Consider the following 22,609-nt stretch of genomic DNA (forward strand, 5'->3'; position numbering starts at 1 on the left):
CAGGAGACGGACGCAGGAACGACATGTTTGTGGATCGAACGGAGACGAAACAGAGAGCAGAGAAATGGCCAAAAGGTCCAGAAGCTGATCAGATGAGGGGTCCAACAACAGCTAACTAACCTAGCTAACGCTAACAACGGAGACTGGACCCTTCATTGAGCACCAGCGAGTCTTCAGCTGCACAAACCGGACCTCCTGATGTTTCCTGACCTCTGTGGTCGCTGCAAACATGAATAACAAGACGAGCTAAGAAGAACACTCCAGTGAGGCCAGAACAGACCAACTTTAAAAGCCTCTATTAGCACCCCCGGCATTCCGTCTGCCCCCCCCCCCACTCACAATGTAGATGAGAGTCGTCAAATCCATTACCAGTCTGGAGGTTGTGTCAGAGCCTCGGCAGTCGCGTTACGCTCACCCCAGCGCGCTGTGGAATCACGCTATTTATGGCCCGACGTTCAATGACAATCACGTTAGATCTTCAAACCTTCAGAGGACCCACAGGAGAAGATTTAAGTGCCCGAAAAGAGGCTGTTTGAGCGGGAAAAAAACCTGTTATATTCGCAGCCCAACGAACCAGCCAACGCTTCCAATATAATCTCCTCAAATTTATGGGATTACCAATAAACACATTCTCGGAAACAGACTGTGTTTTCTGTAAAATACACTACCCAGAGCATGCTAATATGGATTTATCCGTGTGGCAGATGTCTCGTACAATTTAACGCCGCTCCACCATTTCATGGCCCAGCAAAAGGCTCGGAGTTAATTGGCGATCCTGTTTACTTCAAGTGCGTTAGCTGTGAAAGCTGTGCTTATGGTGGTCAGACGTATGTTTGATGGCGGTACAAGCCTGATTCCTGAATGAACAAATGGCAAAAGGAAAAAAAAAAAAAAGAGGAAAAGTCTGACGGCTGCTGGATCAGCTGCCCCTCTTCCTGATTGGACCACCCTGAGCCCCGTGGTTGTAATCTGCGGCGGGACACATGTGGCCCAGCAGGTCTGTGGGCCACGGTCAGACCTTTTGAACTGAACTTTATTTATACAAACATAAACAGGCTCAATGGGGGGAAGGAGGAGGGGGGTTCTGATGATTGACAGCTGGTTGAAGGAGGAGGAGACAAAAGCAGAGGGGAGGAGCAATGACACCGAGCAGCTAGCTGGGACAATGCTAACCAAACTGAAGTGACTCCCTGTGGTGGATCCAGCGTAATCTGGGAGAACTGAGGTCAGATCCCGAGTGGGTGCAGCTCCAAACATGTTGCCACCACTTCGTTGCCGTGGGGACGCTCTGGGGATTATGGATTATTGTAGATAATGCATAAAAAGAGTGAGCGCAACTCCTCTTCTCCCCGTTCATACCAGATTCTTCTGACTGACCCGCAGGTTTGATTGAAGCATGACTCCATCTTTAATTAACCTAAACGAGAGGGCAGCCAGAGGGGGGGTTACCATGGTTACCATCCACCAGCCCTCTGACTTTAAAGCGAGAACTTTGATTGGAACTTGCTGATTTTTGATGACCGTTCTGGATTAAAAGTGAAAAATGAGCCACGAGCTGCAGTTCTGCGGCTCGCAGACGTAAATGTGGCTGCAGAGTTCCACTTTTGCCACTTTCCTCCGCTAAATGATGCATGCGGATACTCTTTACAGCATCAATCTTTTTATAGTGTCACAAACGGTTCGGCTGCTGCAGATGTTGTTTTCATGGATTATTCACTTTCCCCCCTCCCAGCTTCTCCAATTAAACTGCTGTCAGAAGAAAAGAATGAATGCAGCAGAGAATGAAGTCAAAACTGATAAACAACTGAAATAGGGGGAGAAAAATAAGCTGGTTTATCTGAAGATTAGGTGTGACTGTGGAGCTTCGCGTCGGTCTGGGTTGTCAAGCTTCATACAGCCGACCTTAATCTCAGAGTCACGCACGCCACGACACCAACAAGTTTGGTCGCTGTGGTTTCTTTGTCTGTTTACATGCACACGAGGAAAGCCAATAGTTGGACGATGTAACGTGCACGTGGACGCCGTAGCTGCACTAGAATTGGGCCCGTGTGCGATCTGCACATTTTGCTTATATATTTACATACACTTATATAAATATTGACGCGTAAACTCGTCCATCGACCTCGCTGACTGGCTTGTTAACGGATTGCTGTGGTGTGAGGTCAAAGGTCAATCGCTGTCACCCAACAACAACAAAGTAAATAGTGAAAATCGCCACCTAGTGGACGGGGGAGGTGGTTCGTGTGCATCCGGCTCCTGCTAACTGCCTTGTAGGTAGAAAGTCCGGTTGAATAAATTATGGACGGCAATCAAGCGACAAGTGCAGGCTCGGTTTGGTGTGTGTAAACGCACGACGTCACAAGAACCAACATCCGAAAATTCCACCCGACAGTAAACGCACCGCGGAGACCTCCTGCTCTGTACCGTTTACATCATTTATGACGAAATGTTCCCATGGAGACAGAAAGCTGGAGGGTGTAATACATTAGCCTCTCAAAGATATGACTTTTTTTTCTTTAGAAGAAATGTTGTTGTTTCTTTTGTTTTTGGATGACAAATAAGGTTATGGGCTGATATTTTTAACATTCAAACTGCAAAATTAGCAATAACAATCAAAATCGTGAGTAACCACTCTGGTACGTGTGTGCTTGTGTGTGTGCGTGTGTGTTTCAACAACAGTGACAGCAGGGACATCCAGGATTGGCTGATAACTTGGACCATATGTTGGAAGTACATTAAGCTGGTCCTGAAGGTCACGTCTGGACTCCAGCAAATCAAACCAGTTATAAACTGAGAAAGTTACAGCACTTCACCAAAAACCCCATCTAGGTCCTGTTCTGGTCTTCAAGGTGACTCTCGCTGAACCTTCTGGTCTCTTTTTGGTCACATTAACGAGGAATACAACAAAAAAAAAGTTGGTTTTGGTGGTGTCAAAGTGGGAATTGCAATTCTTGGCTCGGATTTCCCAGCAGCACGTGAACTCATCAGATACTCTCAACCTTAGAGAATTTGGAAAACAGATTTCCATAAAAGAGTTTGAATTCAAGATCTGGCCTCACTAAAACACGTTTTCCAGACGACGGTGTGAATGATAGAAGTGGCACCGATGCCCCTTCGTGGCGGAGTGGACAGTTGTAATTAACCTGAATGTGTCATTAACGGTTAAGTACATTGTGAGGAAGCGTGTGGTGAGATGTTTAAGAGGATTAACGGGTCAGATCCTTACGAATTAAAACACCTTTACGTGGACTTGCAGCCTTTGCATCTTTAAACCCTGATCATCTCAGCAATAAGGTGCTACTTGGAATCAGGATTCTGCAGCCCAGAAGTCACTGGGCTTCATCTCGGTCACGTGTTCCGTGTTCGTTGGCTCGCAAGAACCCTTAAAAATCAAGAGTCCGATGTTACAATCATTGATTTCTGGTTTGTTCTGCTCCCCCTTGTGGTGAAAACCCTCCTGTCACAGCAGATATGAGGTCTTTGGAGGGCGAGCGAGTCTTTAGATGTTCTCATCAGTAATGGGACATGATTTAGAAAAAGAACCCGTCTGGTTCTCGCTGTTCTGGCCTCAGCCTTCAGGCCTCGGCGGGTTTCGTTTTGAAGAGCTGGAACGTTTTGCCTCCAGTCAATTGTTGTGTTGCCAAAAGTGTTTGCAGGAAATGGCTGCAATTTCTCTCTATTTTGGTCCTGAATAGAGAGAACCACTCCTGGGGTTCCAGCACACCTTCCCGATTTTGAGAAATTGCTGAGCTCCAGCCCGATTTGTGCAACAACAAAAAATGAAGAAATAAACCCATACATTGGGAGGTTACGAGGCTCCGTATCAACATAACTGCCAGCTACGCTGCCCCCTGCTGTTGGTTCATCCTGGTCAGGATCACAACTCGACTTCCTGCAGCGACGTTCGAGTGGCTGACGCCGGCGTGCACGTGTGCAGATGTTTCATCCAGGAAAACACCAAAAAATGACACGAGAGGTGAACGAGCGGAACAACCGAAGCAACCTTGAGAAATCTTTACATCTGTGCAGATGTTCTGTGAGCATATGTTGCAGGGAAAGTCCATGATTAACCTCGACTAATTACTCCAATGTTCAGGGTTTCATTAGCAGAGCTCCTGCTGTAATCCCAGAGCAGAGCCTGACGGGGATTTAACCACATCACCACAGCGTATCATACATGAGGAGTGTGGGAACAACAAGAGTGGATGAACGTCACAGAGGGCGAGAAGATGGGGGGGGGGGGTTGAAATCTAGGACAGGCGCTGTCTGCAGGGTGAGGGGGCAGGAGAGACGGAGGATTCCAGAGAGAAGAAGCAGAAGAAGAGTCAGACAGCAGCTTGTTGTTGTGGGGAAGCGGGTTTGATTTGTATTCCTCATTCGGCCGCTGCCTCCAGACAGCTGAATTACACCGAGCATTCATTTTTCAGAGGTCATGAGGTTCCTTGGCAGGAAATATTCTCACCTTCATGTCCACACGCACCTGAGCTGGAACCAAAACCAACATCAGCACCGGATGCCAGAGCTTTCTTTTCTTTTTTGAAAGGAAACTGCAGTTTTCACTGTTAATGTAGCTAAAAACACACCTTTGCTCCTTCACCTCTGCTCCTCAGCAGGGGTCTGGCAGACAAATTCTTTCCTTTAGAATGTTTCTGTTAGCAGTTTTCTGCACCAAAAGGCTGCAGTGAACGATAAAAAGAACAGACAACTGTGCAGCAGGATTTAGCATAATGGCTAACTAGAGAGCAATATGCTAAGGTACAACGCACCATCCGCGTCATCACTGCTTGATGGAAGTGAGTTAATACACTAATAACACCGATAAAAACATTAACAAGTTAGAATATTTAAGTTTGTAAAGCAAAGGTGAAACTTAAAAGGATCACGTTTGCAGGAATTTCGTGCAATTAGTTAACAAACAACACGAAAAGCCAAAAATCAAACGTGAATCACTGAAGCAACTCTTAGTCAACAGTTAGCATCACAGTCAACCCCCAACTATAGCTGACACGAAGGTGGAGAAGCCGACATTTTGTTTCCTCTACAAAAGGATGAAAACCTGGAGTTAAACCCAGCGGAGCGCGAGACGAACCTCCGCACTCAAGTGATTCTGGAGCCACCGTTTAGATGTTTCCACCCTCCTGTGATCGATCCCAAAACTGAAACCATCTTCAGATGCTCAGTCCAGCCATCAGCACGGTCTCATTAGACCATCTTGATGTCGGTCCAGTTGGTTACACTGGAGCAGCTGCTGCCTTTCATTATAATTAATGGCTGAGCTGGAGCCGAGCAGCCAGCAGAAACAACACTGAGGCGATCTGATCTCGTGTTGAAGTCACAAGCTGTTAAAATGTTTCAATGCTTTGGCTCTTTCAGATTTAAAGAATTAATTAATTACCAGATTGAAAATAAAACCTCACATCACAAACCTCCACCGAGGTAAAATCCCTGATTAAAGTACACATTTGTGCTCACCCCAAAAATGCTGAGCTATTCAACAAACGACCACCAGGGGGCAACGGGGCTTTCAACATCGTCAGCGTGCCGACGGAGGGTTAAAATTTTGTTCTTTTGCATTAGTGTCGGCCAACAGCCCATCATAAACCCAATAACTGATATGATGTTCACCAGGAAGAGACTATATTATGTTTTCAGAGTCGATGTGAATGTTAATGAGGCGGCTAAATGCCAGAGCCTCCGTCGGAGTCCCGATCGGTCCCACCAGAAGCCGCAGTGAATACTTTTCTAATTAAAGCACCTAATGGAACACAGGCTGCCCAGGTGATTTCAATGTGATTTCAGTTTTAATTGAACCGGTTTCTTGAGGGCTGGTGTAATTTATTGCACATGGTTTTGCTTATATTTTTATTATAGACGCCAATTAATTTCGCTGTTTTGTAACGAAGTAAGCAACAGCTGCACGACGAAAAAAATAATATCCGAAATTATCTGTCCTGATATTTCATAAAATTAGCGCATCAGGAACATTAGTGAACGAACATCAAAGTGGTGAGAAAAATGATCCCAGGCTGACCTTTTTCATTTTTGGGGGGGTGTTGTTTCCATTTTTAATGAATTAATGAGGGTTTTTTAATGTACTTATTCAGAGGGTTGGAATTATGCTCGACTGTGTTATAAACGCCACAAAATTCCCAGGATGGTCACGTTGATCCCAAGGATCCTGGAGCCCTTCTGTGCTGACCTCTGACCTTTCTAGGCCAAACCCTCCCCAGTCCGGAGAAACTAAGTGGACACAAGTCCAGGATGTTGGTGGATCTCAGAGCCGTCGCTCTGGAAACAATCATCCTGACAAAGAGGAGCCGAAACTTCTGACCTACATTAAATGAAGACGGCGAGCGAGGCTGGTCAGGATTAAAATCTGATTAAATGTGGATTACAGTTTATGGCGGCGACGCACAGCAACTATTGAGGAGTTCGTGTCATCAACAGGAGCCATGTAGGTCACAGATGAGCCAACCGGTACCTGGACGCTACATAGCACCGGATACCGAGTACTGGACCGGTACCAGCGAGCTGCCCAACTTTTAATAATCCAGAAACTACGTCAGAATAAAGAGACGCGGCGGCGGCGAGGACAGACGGGAAGGTGGTCAAGCTGAGTCAGCAGCTGCGGCACAAACATCTTATCAAGCGCGGGAGAGGATTGTAATTACGAGCTTGTTAGCTGTAATCCTAGTTAAGTGTACGAGAACCTGGAAGAATCCCACATTTTGAATCCTGAATGAGGGGGGAAAAAAACGTGAGATTTTCAATGGATATTCCGCCCCCCCCCCCCCCCAAACTCTCTGATTTCCAGGACGATTCTGTAGAATAACAAGTTCTGAAAATCAGCAGACAAAACAAACAAAACAACCAATCGCAGATTATCCCGACTGCTGGACCGAGATCTGCTTCTTTCTTTTTTTTAATCAAAACTGTGGAAACAAAGTCACACAGTCGCCAACCTCCCTGCAGACACGTGAGCCGCTGCTGCTGCCTCTCGGGGCACTTCCAAACAGCAACGTTAATTAATAATAATCATGTACAGCGACAGGAAGTGGCGGTGAGAGAGTCCCGGCGCCGTGGACGGGGGTGCCGCCACACAGACGGTTAAAACACGTCAACACTCTCCACCGACTGAAGTGCTGAAAGCACCGCCGCCCCCTGAACCCCGACCCTGAATCCCACCCCTGAACCAAGACCCTGAACCCCGACCCTGAACCCCGACCCTGAACCAAGACCCTGAATCCCACCCCTGAACCCCGACCCTGAACCCCAGGAAGAAGGTGCTGCAGATAGCAGCCAAAACAAACTGTTGCCTTTTGGATTAAACATCGGCAACAAGCTTTTAAATGCGGAGCGCCGTGAAAAGCATCTTTAAACAGAGCTCACAGCCGCGGTGTGTAAACTCAACCCTCTAATACCAATTTATGCTGGATTAACAGCCAGATGGCGCCGCGGTGGATCAGCTGTTGGACGCACGGTCACATGCAGCCTGGGAATTTGGTCACTTTCGGGACGGGACGGGCCGGGACGCAACGCAAACGCAAACGCACATGTTTGAGAAAGAGGAAGGTGAAGAGGGACAGGACGGGGACGTTGGCCCTCCTGTAGGATTCTGCTGCCTCGCACCCACTCAAGAACTGTTCAGGATCTAAATAAAGTGTAAACAGGCAGATAAAAATAGGAATATTACATATAATATAGAGGACATGGATGAGGACAGAGGACGCACAGAACTACTGCAGCTCAAGGTGGGACGAAGACGAGGGAGGGACAGAGGGAGGGACGGAAATAGGAGAGAAGAAGAGACAAGGACAGGACAGAGGGAGGGGTGGGACATAAGGAGACAGGGACAGACATGGAGACAAAGACAGGTCAATACAAGAAATGTCACTGACATTCTCCACAGGCCCTCGAACGCCACCTTCAGCCATCGATGTGAGATTTGTTGTGACCCCCCCCCCCAGGAACCTGCGTCATTGCTGCTGCTGCACCGCCAGTCGCGGAAATCCGAGCAGACTCGTCCAACTTGTGGGCGCCGAGCGTTTGAGTGTTGTGTGTCAACAGCGCGCCGACATGAAAGCGGGGGGGTGGAATTCGAGCGATTATGAAAATGGTAATTGAAATCAGGGAACACTTCAAAGCCTCAACCTCAATTTAATCCTCAGGTAGCATCTTGGAGAAGCCTTAAAGCTGGCACTTAAATCCAATTACGCATTTTCACAGAGAATTATGAGACCTGTGGGAGGTCATTACAGCTGGCAAACGCCAACCCAGCTGCAGCAATTAGCAGGAAATACGCCTGATAGCGTCGCAGATGACCAGGTGCCCACGCGCAGGTGGGAGGAGCTTCAAACCGGGGGCGCCACTGTTTGATCGAGGTTCCAGGGGGTTCCGGTTTCAGCCGACTGGGGCAGTTCCGGTTTGCGCGCCGCAGAGGAACAGTGATGATACGTGACAACCTGCCATCAGCCGTCACGCAGGAGCCGAGCGGGTGTCAGCTTCCCGGCAAAGTCGCATCCCGGAACTCCGCCGGCGGCTCCAGGACCCATCTGGAAGCTTCGCCCGGCTGCAGAGCACAAAGACACTCCAGCAGAGACTCGGAGCGCTGGTAAACCGGGCCGATGGATACCAGTCCGGCCGCGAGGGTCTGTTGTCTGGGACACGCCTCCAGCCAAAAAGCCTCCGTTTGAACTGTAGTTTAGGGGGAGCTGTTGGCTTCCGATGAGGCGGCTTTGGTCCAGATCAATGTTGAAGGACTTTTCAGTCCAACGGGACAAACATTTGATTCATTCTCCATTTTGATGACTCCAGTTTACTCCTGGACGGCGTTCCTCTTGGGAGTTCTGCTCTCCATCTTCAGAAAGTCCACAAAAACCTCCAGGATGGGGGGGGGGGGGGGGGGGGGGGGGTTCAGGGCAGGCTGTAAACCAAGCTCATTACTGGTCCAGAGTGTGTAAGTACAACAAGAGCGGAACGGAGCCGTCAGCGATCAATCAAAACAACAGAAGAAGAAGAATCATGTTCAGGTGACCTTAAGTTGACCTTCAGCGAAGGCAACAGGTGTGAGTGTCCCTCATGGGAGCGCCATGGCAACCATGGACGGGAACTCTGATCTTAGAATGATAGTTCAAGAGCTTCTCATGGAAAAGATGAGAAACACCCCCACTGCTATCACCATAGCAACAGCAGCAGCAACAACAACTCCATATTTAAAAGTCTGCTGGTTCACTAAATTAATCGAGGGACGATATTTCCATCCTCGAGCCACCGCTTCTTCTCGTCGGGCTTGTCGTTTCACCCTCAGCAGCTGTCCTGGTGTAAACTACTTCCTGGGCTCAGCTGAATGTCACGCCGAGGTGGAAATCATCTTCCTGTTTGGGCCGGTTTGATTTCCCGAGGGGGCGGGGCTTGTCGCCGCCATCAGACTCTGACCGGCGCAGCTCAACTATAACGGGACGATCATCTCTTAGCAACGGAGTCTGAAGTGGAAATTTCTATTATCCGACAAGCAGACGGCGGTCCAAGACGTTCCTCTAATGTGGAAACGGAAGGTTGTGAGCAACACATTTATTCTCCTGACAGGATTCTTTTAAACATGATTAAACTGTAAATAAAACATGTTTGCTTTAAGTGGCAATAAAGCAGATTTTTGTAATGGCTGAATAACAAAACAATCAGTTTCTAAATTGCTTCCCTGTAACCCTCGTTTTCAAAACGCACTTTCTGGTTGCCACCAGGCATTAAACCCCCCCCCACACACACACACACACACAAAAATAAAGACTGTCTGGCAAACTCGTCAGGCCGGGGACGTTTCTGCTCACGTTAATGTTGCCGCTCTTGAACAAATGAATGAATAAGAAACGTTGAGCGGGCAATGAAGAAGGGCAACGCCGTTATGGCGCCGCAGGTACAGCAGGTGACAGGTTAGTGCTGTCCAGGCTTCGCAGTGGCGCCCCCTGCAGGCTCGTGTCATCTCCAACCACTTCAACCTTCTCCCCCCCACCCCCCACCCAAACGACGTTTACACTGTGGCGGCCATTAATTACGAAGCGCCGCCTGGAGCAGATTCGTCTTTAAAACAGAGGAAGCGAGTGCGCACGCACCGCCGAAAACAACCGCCGTGTTTGGAGAACAGTGAAGAAGAAAATTTGTCCTCAGTTCTGAGGCAAATAAAGAGATTTTAGGATGCTCGCATACAAACATATGCCAGCCAGTCAGCACCGCCAACAGGCGCCTCCGACAGACGGACGCCAGACGAAGCGGACAGACGGAGGCGGAGCAAACTGGAGTCAGCCCTCCCCCCAACAACAACACAAACCACTCAAGGCACCCCGCCAGTGTGGTTCCACAGGATCAGGTCAGCCTCTACGACGCTCATAATGCCAAAGTACGCATTCACCTGGGACCCTGGTGGGAAAGTGGGCGTTCTCACATTTAACAGCACAGGCGGAGGACTCATTTAAGCGCGACACCTTTTTCTGAGTGGAAGACTTTGGCTGTTTCCGAAACCACACACTTGTTGCCTATTCACTACTCACTACATGGGGGACATGGATTGAGTGAACTACGTAGCGCACTCAATTTAAAGTTAGCAACAGCGTCATTTACGGCTAAAGTGAAAGAATTTGACGCTTTAGTATGAAATGTGAAACAAACAGCGGACAATACATACATTTGTAAGTTATCTCTCCTTGTTTACCCGCCATTGATAGATTGTCACATGATACCGTAAAGGCTGATGGGATATATTTTCCGAGTTAGGGTGCATCGGTTGTGCACTACTTTTTGCAGTGCATTGTGGGCTACATTGAGTGCACTACATAGGGTACAGCGATGCTCACTAACATCTTGGACATTATTTCAAAATGGTATCCACACTATTGAGTGCACTATGTAGGGTATAGGGGGTGGTTTTGGAAACAGCCTTTTACCGGATCCTGCAGCACATGAGACGGTGGTCCGGCCCAGAACAGGGCACCGGGGGGGGGGGGGGGGGGGGGCTCTACTTTGGCTTTATGTGGATTAAATCCCGTTTCATAGACTTCATGGGGAAATTATGAGTGTCTTTTTGAACTAATACGGCATAGCGGGGGCCATAATAGCAGCCAGGGATCCCTTTTCTCCCATGTAACCTAATAAAAGAATTGATTTTACCGGGCATTCCTCAAACTGACAGTCGGCCCTGGGGTAGGGAAAAAAATGATGTTTTCATAGAGCACGCGGTCTCGTAAGGCCAGAACTCTTAATTCTGCCGCAGCGCAGCAACATTTTTTTTTTTTTCAACCTGCTCGGTTGCAAAAACGGCAGATTGTTGTTTTATTTTTAGCTAAAAGGAGCCAAGATTGGGCCAATTACGCTTTTAGGAGGTTGCCCACTCATCAAGGAGGTCGCCATTCACCAGCTGCACCTTTATGTGCTCGTGTCTTTGCATTTGTGACACAAGAAACAGGAAGAGGCCCGAGGTCCCGCGGCACCCCCACATGTGAGCGAGCTGGAAGCCAGCGTGGACCAGGCTGCTCGCAGATCTGCAGGTTCTCCGTCTGCGTGTGACGACTAAAGAACAATTCTGGAGAACTCTTCCTCCCTCAGAGAGTCGGTGCCACGAAAACTGGGTTAATGTTCCGCCGTTTAATTGGAAATTTAATTAGTTGTGATTTCACAGGAAGATGAAGTTGCCTTTGACGCGGTTCAGATTAGGTCCTCAGGCTGGTGTGGGGGGGGTGGGCGTTGTTTGTCGATGATATCAGGTTGCCAACGACGACAGCGACAATATCAAACAGTAATATGGGATCAGTAAAGTCGGGTAGAAGCAGCGCGGTCGATGCTGCGGTGGCCTCGTAAAGCATCGTGTCCCCCCCCCCACCGTTAAAATCAATGCACGTAAGATTCAACAGCAAACGTGCCCACTCATCCCAGACAGCAATATTGATCCCATTCAGGATTATTTTGAAGACAAATAAACCTAAAAATAATCTAAACTGTTTTCAGCGGTGTCGCTTTAACGTTTTCTTTTGGATTTCTTTGTTTTTTTCCTTCCAAAAAAACCACATTTTCACTCAAGAAAATTATTTCCGTACACAAAAGGAAGGATGAATTCAGGACGTTTTTAGTCAGTGGGGGGACAGGATGCTTGCAGGGACGTTCCTCGTGCTGGTCCTGCTTTCAGGCTAACTTCACTGAAATCCAGAATGAACCTGCAGGGCGTCATGAAAGCCAGTTGCGCAACTGCAGCCCCGACCTTGAACAACCTCTTTCATCAATTCAAGTTGCTTCTGTCTGGCAGTCGATATAATCTTCCAAAGTGCATGAGTAATGGGCCGGGGTGTTGGCTCGTCCCTCCTGCCGTTCATTTCTTAAATAACCCAGGCGCGTTTTTGAGCGTTCGGCCTGGACGCACGGCTAACCGCCACCTCGTTAGCTAATAGCGAGCAATCTGGTAGTTAGCAAGCGACAGTAAAGGCAGCAGCCGTCGTGGGTTTGTGTGTTCACCCTTAATCACATGTGTGAGAAAGATGCCACAACAGTGTTTACGTGGAGGAGGAGCGGCGAGACGCTGAGGTCTCGCATGGATGAATTATTAAGAGCCAGAAAAAACGTTATTTTGACAGGACAGCGATGACAGGAAGCACGCGCCCAACTTAATTACAGGGCGATCTAATTTAATTAGAGCTTGTAATCGATCGTTTGACAACCGTTTTTTTTTTTTTTTTGATGGTTTCCCAGGAAACAGACAGCGGAAACCAAAAAAATCAATTTACGTAGATTATTAATTATCGAGTGAGGTGATGAAATTCGCCCACTGCTCCTGAAACAACAGTAGATTCAGTGTTTGCAGGATCTTGCCCCCCCACCCGCAGAGACGTACAGAAGGACTGACACAACTGGACGTGACACCGGGACCAATCTACAAATGAATGCTCTTCTACGTCTGCCATGTGGAGAACACACACACACACACACACACACAGATAGATAGATAGATAGAAATAAATAAAAGAATCCCTCAGCTGAAAACAATGTTGTAGGGAGAGAGAATTAATCACTGGCTCGTCTGCAGACGAGCTGCCAGACTGGTGCAGTTGTGTCTGAGTCCCACAGATCTGGGAGCACCGGGACTTGACTGGGTGTGTTTGTTGTAGGCAACAGTGCCGAAAGCAAAAACATCTGCTTCTATTCCAAGTTCCTTGGCGCTGATGGCAGACAAAGCTTTCATATGGGAGCCAACGATCTGCGGAGACCTGCCTGGCTGATTTGTTCGACCTGGACGTGTGCGAGGAATCAAAGACTCAGATTATTAGCGCTCGCGCTTCATGGAAATAAGGTCGGGAAAAATAAAACCTCACAGCTGAGGCGAGACCAGAGGAGCTCAGGCTCCTGCAGGCTAGCAGGTTCTGGGTTCAACCCCCCCAAGAGTCTCCAGTTCTGTGGTTGGGGTTAGTCCCCAGATCACCTGACCCCACACACCTGATCACAACTGAACCAGAAACCAAGAGAACAAACACCTGCTGGCAAAGAACAGCCAAGTGGAGCCAGCCAGTATTTTCAAAATAAAACGTTTCGAAATGTAGCAGGTCAAGAGGTCGCCCGCCCCCCCCGCAGGCGTACACGGTGTCTTGTGTGTGGACACGCCACCATTTCCTCCCGTCTGCTTGGTATTCCGTGTGGTCCTCTTGGGGGAATTAAGAAGGTCACCTCCAGGGAGACGTCTCATTTTCCCAGGGCGCATCAGGCCCGACCTCTCATTAAGACACAGATATCTCGCCGTTTCATGACCACCCGGATTAAAGCGTGCGTCACACGGTGACCTCACCTGCATGACCGACACAAGCGGTACAACGGCGTTCCATAAAACCCAACCGACGCGGCAACAACTAAAAACCACATCCCAGCTTTTGTGAAGGCGCCCTGTCGCTCATCTCACACCTGCCTTTATTACCCACAATGCACCAAAAGGCGTAAAAACACTCAAATATAACGGAAACCAACAGTAACCAAGACACAGAATCATCCTGTACTCTTATTTTCCACAGAACTCCGGCCATCCGAGACCCATTTTAATGTTTTATTTTTTGTTTGTTTTATTCCGATGCTGGAATCTGCCGCACTGAAGGATTTCCAGGTCGTCATAACGATCCCATTCCCAACGGTGATACTTGTTTGTATCCAATTTGTCGGGAGTCCTGCAGTTTATTCAGTCCAGGGATTTATAATCCAGAACTCATAAATAAAGGCACCAAAAGGCCCTTTTGAGTTGAGCCGCTTCTGGAAACAGAAGCTTTAACTCAAACTTCACTGTAAAACTGCACCTTTATTCAGAAAATGGTGGATTTCATCTCACATTTGTGTTTTAGCTGATGTAAAATTAAAAAAAAAACCTCTATAATCACACAATTAAAGCTCATTCAACATATTCTTCCCGTACGGTAATTATATGAATTAAACCTCTGAATGTACTTTTTACTGAATGGAGCTTCAATGTGCTTAATTATACGAAGAAAACCCGAACATTTCTCCAAAATGACACAGCAAACCATTGTGTTGTCATGGCAACAGATGGGTTACTCCACTGGTCCCTGGGACCCCACACTGTTCTGGTCGTTTTCCACATGCGAGTTGAATCAAAACACCAAAACACCAGCTAAAACCTCAGCATTTAGGAATTCAGAGTTTTCATGAACACATCACCATTTCAATAATCATTGACTTACTGACAATCCTCCGCTTTTATGTCAGTGTTTTTGTTAATTAACATTTTTTAAAAGAACGCAGATGGAAAACAGGAACCTGGGTCTGTTCTGACCAGTAAATTCGAGTTGTCCTGGTCCAAATGCTGAAATTCAGCTAAAAACCAAACCTGGAAAGGGTCAGAGCAGCGTCACCGGCCCCGACGGGCCTCAATCATCACACCAAAGGTTCTGTGAAGGCACCTGAACGCAACGCCTCCCGTTTCCAGGAGGCAGCCTGCATTTGGCCTCGGTTCCATCAAGGAACGTTTGAAGAACAACAGGGAGCTGGACCACAAACAGCTTCGGTCTTCTGATGTGGACAGAACAGCTCGGCCTCAAATTAAACAGAAACAAACCGGCACCGCAGTAGCAGGTGCGCCCACGACGGCGCCGGCTCCCGACGGCAGCGACATGAAACAAGACGGCTCATTTGCAGTCGTGTTATCGCGTCCGTAGCGACGCAGCAGGCGGGACAGAGAAGCGGTTCAGACGCAGCAGCGGCTTCATTTCACCACATGTAAATCAATTAGGCTGGAAACATGAGAGCTGCCGCGTCACACTGCCGCTTTGTCCGCTTGGAGGAGGAGGGGGGGGGGGGGGCGGCGCTGGGAACGCTGCCACCGAAAGACCCCCGACAGTCGCCCCAGCAGGCGTGCTGGGGTGGGGGGCCATCACCTCCGGCAGACCCTCGAGTACGAGCTGGAGGGTTTATGCAACTTTGGGCGACGGTTAAAAAGCAGCAATAAAACCAGAACTTTACGAACAAATGTCGGAAATTCTGACTCAATCTGCCCGAGGCGCCCCCTTCAGGTGGGTGTGCGTCGGTGCACTGGCTCAATGCTGGGGGCCAATATTTCTGGTTCACTCTCCAGCTGTTCCAGGCAGAAGCCTTCCCTTTTGGCCCCTCCACCCCTCCTCTGAGGAAACCCGCTGCCGGTAAACGAGCCCGTTGATTTCAGAACCAGGCGTTGGGCAGGATTAGAGTAACGGAGCCGGGGCCCTGTTCTGTTTGCAGGAGACGGCGAAGCATTCAGGTTTTAAGCCGAGGAGGAAAAAGGTGTAATAATAAAAATGATTTCACCCAGAGCGCTCTTTAAAATGCACGATATTGCTTTTTCACACCTGGGGATTCGTCTCTAAAGACGCTCTGAAAAGTGATGAATTTTTCCACTGTCAGAGACTCACAGTTTATCCTGGGGGGGGTCAGGAAGTGGTTGGAAAGAAATTATTGAGCGTGTTTAAGCAGCGCCGCTACAGATCCTGCGGCGGCACCCTCCGCCATCGTCACGGTAACCTCCCCCTGGCGGAGGGATTCTGATTCAGGCGCTTGTTGGAACCTGATGGTTCCAGCAAAGGTTCTGTTGGACCCGACTTTGGGTCGTTACTATATAAAAGGGAGGAAAACTCCAGAAACGGCAACAGAAATTCCTGTCGAGGCTTCGAAAAACCAATTCCTATAGAATCAAGATCCTGCTGTAGCGCCTGTGGTCTGCACTGCTCGGGGCCTTGGATTCCCCCCCCCCCCCTGCGCAGACACACACACACACACACACACCCCGGCTTCTGTGTTTAGAACCCTGAGGTCTGAGAGGTCAAGTGCTGAAATCCATCATCCAAATCTGCGGTGGTTGTGTGTGCGGGGGGGGAACCAAGCCCCTGAGCAGCGCTGACCACAGACGCTACAGCAGGATCTGTGTGGGCTGCCAGGTTTTTGTCGGCCGCCATCGAGGGAGGGAATATTCTTCAGCGCGCACGTAGGCGTTCCTTTTGTGCGGTAATGAAACTGAAACGAGACTTGAGGAAAGAGGAGGAGAGAGGAGAGAGAGGAAGCAGAGGAGGCTTCACGAAGGCAGAGATACAGAACCCCCCCCCCCCACACACACACACACACACATCCCCAAAATCTGGACCAGCTGAGGGCCGAGTTGCCCCCCCAAACTCTGCTGCCGCAGCATCACTGCGAGGTGGTCTGAAATCTGAGGAGGATCAACGTTTCCACGTCCAAGTAGATCACTGGGACATGTCAGCAAATCAGCATCGCCCCAACACACACACACACACACACACACACACACACACACACACACACAGAAGAGAAACATCCATGTACAAGCTTCTGACGGTACCGCGATGCTACTGTTTGACCCCCAAACACCAAAACCAGAACCAAAGAGAAAAAAGTGCATCTATTGGGTCCAAACCTGGAGGATTTTACCACCCTTGCGGGGTCCAACCAGCGACCCGTAAGTTCTGAATGTCAACGTTTGGGGAAATTTAAGGTTCTGCTGAGGTTTGTTCTTTAAAATGAGGGAGGAGAGCAGAAGGTAAAGGGCCCAGTCAGTACCAACAGAACCAGCAGGGCCATCTAGACTCAACAATACCATCAGATACACAAAGGTTTTTTACCACTTTTATGAGACACATGTTAAAAGACTCGGTGTGTGTGTGTGTGTGTGTATGGGGGGGGCACTCACCATATGAAAGCGCCGCCACACAGATGAGGAGAGTCCATCTGCAGTCCCGTACACCTGACATGGTAGAATTCCCAGACGGTAAATCCCAGTTGTCCCAGTTGCCGGTGCTGAATGGATCAGGCTGCGGAGCTCCGCGCGCTGTTGCTGCAGTTTCGGACCTCAGGCGGCTGAAGGTGAGATTTCTGACGGCGGGTCTGTCAGGGAAGCGCAGCCGAACCGCGTCTTCTCGAGCTCAACGACGGCGTTTCAGTCCACATGGGAGACCAAACTTCCAAGTATCCCGAAGCGCGGTGCTCCTGAAAGCAAGTCCCTGCGCGAACCCCCGCAAACGCCCCGCAAAAATCATAAATCGCCGGGCATCAGCGGGAGGATGACGCGCGCCTTGGCTGCAGACGCCTCCTGCGTGCCGAGATCCATAAAAACACGGGCTAGACTAGGAGGCTGAGGCGAGGAGGGCAGGAGAACAGCGCAATTCCACTGCGTGATTAGTCATTCTTGGGTTTTCTTTTTTCTTTCTTCTTTTTAAATAACCAAGTCTTTGCGCAAAATGAGGTGAAGATGCGTCCGCGCCGCGCCGCGTCAGCTGACAGCGACTTCTCTGGGCTTTTCAAAATCCGCAAACCAGATTGGAAAGAATTGATTCTGAGACGTAAACGATCTAACCGTCAAGGAGGCAGAAAGGTCCGGGCGGGCTGCACAGACAGACCGAATCCCGGTTTTGTGGACTTCTTCTTCCGCCGCGTCAGGCGACAGTTGCGCAAAAAGCAGCAGAGTCGAAAATCCTTGAAAAAGAAGCAAACTCCGTCACTTTATGAGGCTGTTCGATTCTCGGAGCCAGAGCAGCGTCGTCGGTCCGGTTTGGCTCAGTCCGAAACGCAGCCAAGTCGCGGCAACTCTTCACTGGTGCGTTTTCCTCCCGCAGATTTCACCGCACCAGAGCGCGTGCCGCCATCCGAGCTCGACGCGACTGTCTCGGTCCGATTTTTAACTCCGCTCACCTCCAAGGTACGGAACCGTTGCTCACGCGCGTAAAGACCCCCCGCAAAGTAATAACGCGCTTCCGGTATCGGCTTTCAAAATAAAACAACGCAGCAGGTTTTCGGAAGGGAAGATCGGCGCTCAACGACCACGCTCATTTTTGCACACATTTCAATTTACACTTCCATTTTCTTCTGAAAAACCGCAGAGAAACAAAGCAAAAGCATTGATGTCAGTTTGTTTTTTGAAAAAAGACAAGAAAAAGATTCATTTATAGAGCTTATTAAAAATATAATTGATTTTAAAAAGTGTCGCATCAACTTCACAGATGGGAGAATAAGTTACATTTAAATGCCCGTTTTGCTTTCACATAAAGGACCTTTTTCAAATCCTGCATTTACCTTTTTGTTAGTTTGTTAAACTTCCTTTAACATTGCACAGAAAGTACACATAATACATAATTGTTATAAGAAATGATGCATGTATTTGAAAGTTTTTATTTTCTGATCAGAATCAGAATCAGGGTACTTTATTGATCCCTTTAGGGGGTGTCCATTAGGGAAATTAGCATCTCCCCAAAGAAACGTACAGCACTGTTTAAAAAAGTAAAAATAATACAAATAAAAATAGAATAAAATAGAATAAATTAAAAATAGAATATAAATGAACGAATATAATGAATGATGAACAGGAATAATTCGATAAACGATACAGGAATCATTTCAGAGAAACACTGAAAGGAAAGGCTGCTGGAGTGTATTGTCTCCAACAGTCTACTTCATTAAATGGACCATTTAAATTTAAGGTGAACTCAGTGGTTCACACGTTGAAACTGAATTTTAGCAGCAAATTGCGATTTTGTGATTTTATTGTTTCACATTACACTTCCGGTGCAGTCTCTACTGCCAGTGGTAAACTTGACACACCTTCAGCAAGGCATCACGGGCCAAAAAACTGAAATCACGTGTGAGGTTTACCTCCTCATCAGCGGGCGGACCCCCCAGCTAGTGACCAGTTCACCTGACAGGCTGGTTTGGGTGGTTTAGTCCTGATCAATCACTACTCCTCTGCTCCTGAGTACGGAAGAACAGAAGGGTCAAACACTGAAATCAAAAAGATACGAATTTGACCTTTAATCTGCCACAAACACTAAACAAAAGGCGATGATGGGACCTGATCCTGGCGAGCAAACGGGCCTGACTGGTACTAATCTCTGACATTTACGCGTGCGTGTGTTCACTTCCTCTGAGAATTCAACCCGTCTGTAATTGCACATCATCAGAAAACAAGCAGAGCTCTGCGTCCTAATCCACCGCCGTTGTCGTTAATTAATAAGTGAGCTGACTCCCCGTAATCAGATTACTGCTGTTATGCGACGAGGCTGTTTACTCAGTCCTGAATAGTCTGAACATCTGACCCGTCTCGGCTCCTGATGGTACCAGTTGAGTTTAGCCTCACAGTTGTATTTCCACACATGCCGCAGCGGCTCCTCGCTGGACGGATGGTTCTTTAAAAGAAGAAAGGATTTCAAAGCATTGGGCGCAGCATGGGCTCTGACTGACTGACGCTTACTGACTTGTATCTCAGCGTGAGCCCGCGGTCACACTGGGTCTGTCACACTGGTGACCTATGGGAGCCCAGCAGGTGGACGTTTCTATGCCACGATTCATTGTGGTCATAACTTCTTGAGGAGCCTTGGAGGGTTCCACAACGCAGGTCATGACCTGCTCTGTTCTTCGTGTTCAAATGCATTTGTAGTCCTCCATTATCCCTCCTCCCCCTTTCATTCCGACCGTATCGCCCCCTACTGGACAACCACGCACATGACAAACAGGCAAATATAAAGATTGTTATTATTAAACAAACACAAAATTGTTGAAATCCAAATTGAATTGAGCCGCCTTCAAAGTAAAAACCAAAGAAGACTATCGCCACCTGGTGGTAGTGAGACAATGAAAAAGTGACATTCTGGTTTCTGTCCTGATGCCGATGAGGAAGCCGACGACGATGATGCCATCTCAACTTTGATAAAAGCAAGGCATTCTGGGATTGCAGGTTGTTGGGCCTTCACGGGTCCTTCGGTGTTGGCGAGACACGGGAACCAGCTGCACACCAACAGGAGAACCATGAAAAAGTCTTGTTTCCATGGAGATGATGATGCTGTGGAATCATCAGAGGCTCAGATAAACATGCTTAAGGACCTCAAAAGACCAACAGGGCTGTTTATGAAGCTGCCTGGAAAGCTTTGATTTTTTTTGAAGGTTCAGGGACCATCTGCTTTCTGAATGTTCAGTCCTCCAGAAGAAGTCCTGCTCATAGCTGAGGCATCAGGACTCGTTTAAAGTCTTTTATTCCGAAATCGTTTAAAACATCTGAGCCCGCTGAGCTCCAGCTGCTGTTTTCTTTCTCGCTTTAATGCTTCAGAAATGGGAAAATCTGGTGTAAACTGTTATTGATCCCGTTGCCACGGTCAACCAACATCTGCTGTGGATTTTTCAGTCTGGCTCAGTGGAGTGACCCAACACCGGAGCCACTGCTTGATAAGTGGCCTTTAATAAAGTTCTGCAGCTCCAGCAGCAACAAGGTTCTCAGAGTTGCTGCAGCCTGAGGTGCAACGTTGGGTTGTCGGTAATTCCTCCAAATGAAAAACAAGTTTACCGGCTGTTCGTCTGCCCCCCGTGGCGGAAATCTGCCGGCGGACGGCGGGCAGCTGTTGATGTTTGCGGCATTGGAGGTGTTGTGGCTGCATGAAGAAGAGCCTCGTGCTAAAATGGAGACAATTAAAAATGTAATTAGCAGCGACTGAGGTGTTTGTTGCAGGAACATGTGGCCGGGCCGCTCAACATCTGCTCCAGATCTGCACCGATCCACCATCAAAACCACTGAGATGGAGTCAGTAGCACCGGGAAAGTCGCGAGGTGAAATTAATCACCTGGACAACCACTAGATGTCGTTTCATTTTAGCATGTAAACATTGGAGGACACCGGTTGTTCCCGATGAACCGGGAAATGGACTTTTGGAACGAATGCACTAAAAATGTAACGGGAGCTGGTTTTGGATCAGGTGGGCTCCGTCAGGAACAGCTGTGTAGCTGCGAGTTCCCGTCGTTGCTCCGGGGCCAACACCGCGGCGACATTAGTGTCTCCAAAGATGTCAACGTGTGAAAATGCAGACGAGCGCGGATCACAACACACGCTGCCGAGCATCTGGATCAAATATGTGAGAGGAGCAAATCAGACGCGAGCTGACGAACGGGAAGCTGCCGAAAACGCCGGTGTGACGGCTCGATGGTGACGGCTCGGCTGTAAAGGCGCTTGTTTGCTTTATTGTTGCATCATATTTGCTTCGCTAAAATAAGACCGGGGGTGTTTTTTTCTTCGCTTTGCTGCAAATAAGGCCGTTTCCTCGGACTGTTCCTGGTAGACAAACACTTTCACCAAGGAAAGCCGGATACAACAGAACACCCGGGTGGATTGGGGCCCTCGAGGACTGGGTCTAGACACCTCTGCTCTAAACTGTTACAGCCAGCATTTGGGGGTGGGGGGACTCATAGGTGACCTCTGGACCCTCAGGCTTCTGGGAATGCTTCGGGTTGTTTTCTCAGGACGAAACTGTTTTATTTTCCTGTGTTTGGAGGCCAGCAGGCCGACTTGGGATGAGTCTTGCTCGAGGCTGCAGGTTCTGCTCCCAGCAGGCAGTTCTGGAATAATGAGCATGAAGAACGGGATCTTTGACAGGTCCCGATGGCTCCAAGCCGCAGGTTAATGGAGATTGTCCTGCGCTCTGCAGCGTCTCTGTGGAGGCGTCTCGTTAACTCAACAGTATCAGCGGACCTTGGACCACATTCCAAAACTCATTTAGGGAACTTTTCCGAGGAACGACTTTCATAACTTGCATGTTAAAATAAATCATTTCCGCAGTGTAGAACTACGACATTAAATTCCAAATTGTTTAAACCTCCGGTGTTGCAGTACCCATTCCCACCGCTAGACGGAGCCAAATCCCACATCTGGCTGTTTGAGGAAGCAACGTGCTAAAAGAACAACTTTTCCAGCGCCAGCAGCGCCTCGTAGAGTCCGGTCACTTGGTAGAGCTTGTCCTTTCGATTCGCAGCATCACATTCGGGGCACTGATTGCTCCTTTTGGTCCACCTCAGGATGCAGGATTTACACCGATTAAGCTCCTGCAGCAGGTGGAAAACATTGGCTTCTGTAGGTGACCTGCCAATAAGAAAAAAAAGAGCTTTTTTTCAAATTATCAGGCGGTAACAACCAAGCGCATCCGAGAGGAGCTAGAACCCGAACCCTTGGAGCACCGTCGAGCCCAGATTAACGGTACCGACCTCGGCAGACCGGGCAGCGGAAGACCTCTTGTAAAGAAGCGATGTCGCCCTCTGACAGAGACGGGGTTGTCGTCAGCGTGGG

At 48.6% G+C, this 22,609-nt stretch overlaps 1 protein-coding gene across 1 annotated transcript in view; it reads right to left on the reverse strand.

Annotated features, from left to right (window-relative positions):
- Positions 1-18,243, reverse strand: part of tmem132e (transmembrane protein 132E) — a 188,506-nt gene extending 170,263 nt beyond the window's left edge. The window contains exon 1 of the mRNA XM_057055223.1: positions 17,207-18,243. Within this exon, the coding sequence (XP_056911203.1) occupies positions 17,207-17,267 (61 nt within the window). The 5' untranslated portion in view covers positions 17,268-18,243. The remainder of the gene's footprint in view (positions 1-17,206) is intronic.
- Between the last annotated feature and the right edge of the window lie 4,366 nt (positions 18,244-22,609).

Source organism: Takifugu flavidus, chromosome 14, assembly GCF_003711565.1.
Source record: "Takifugu flavidus isolate HTHZ2018 chromosome 14, ASM371156v2, whole genome shotgun sequence".
Taxonomy (NCBI): domain Eukaryota; kingdom Metazoa; phylum Chordata; class Actinopteri; order Tetraodontiformes; family Tetraodontidae; genus Takifugu; species Takifugu flavidus.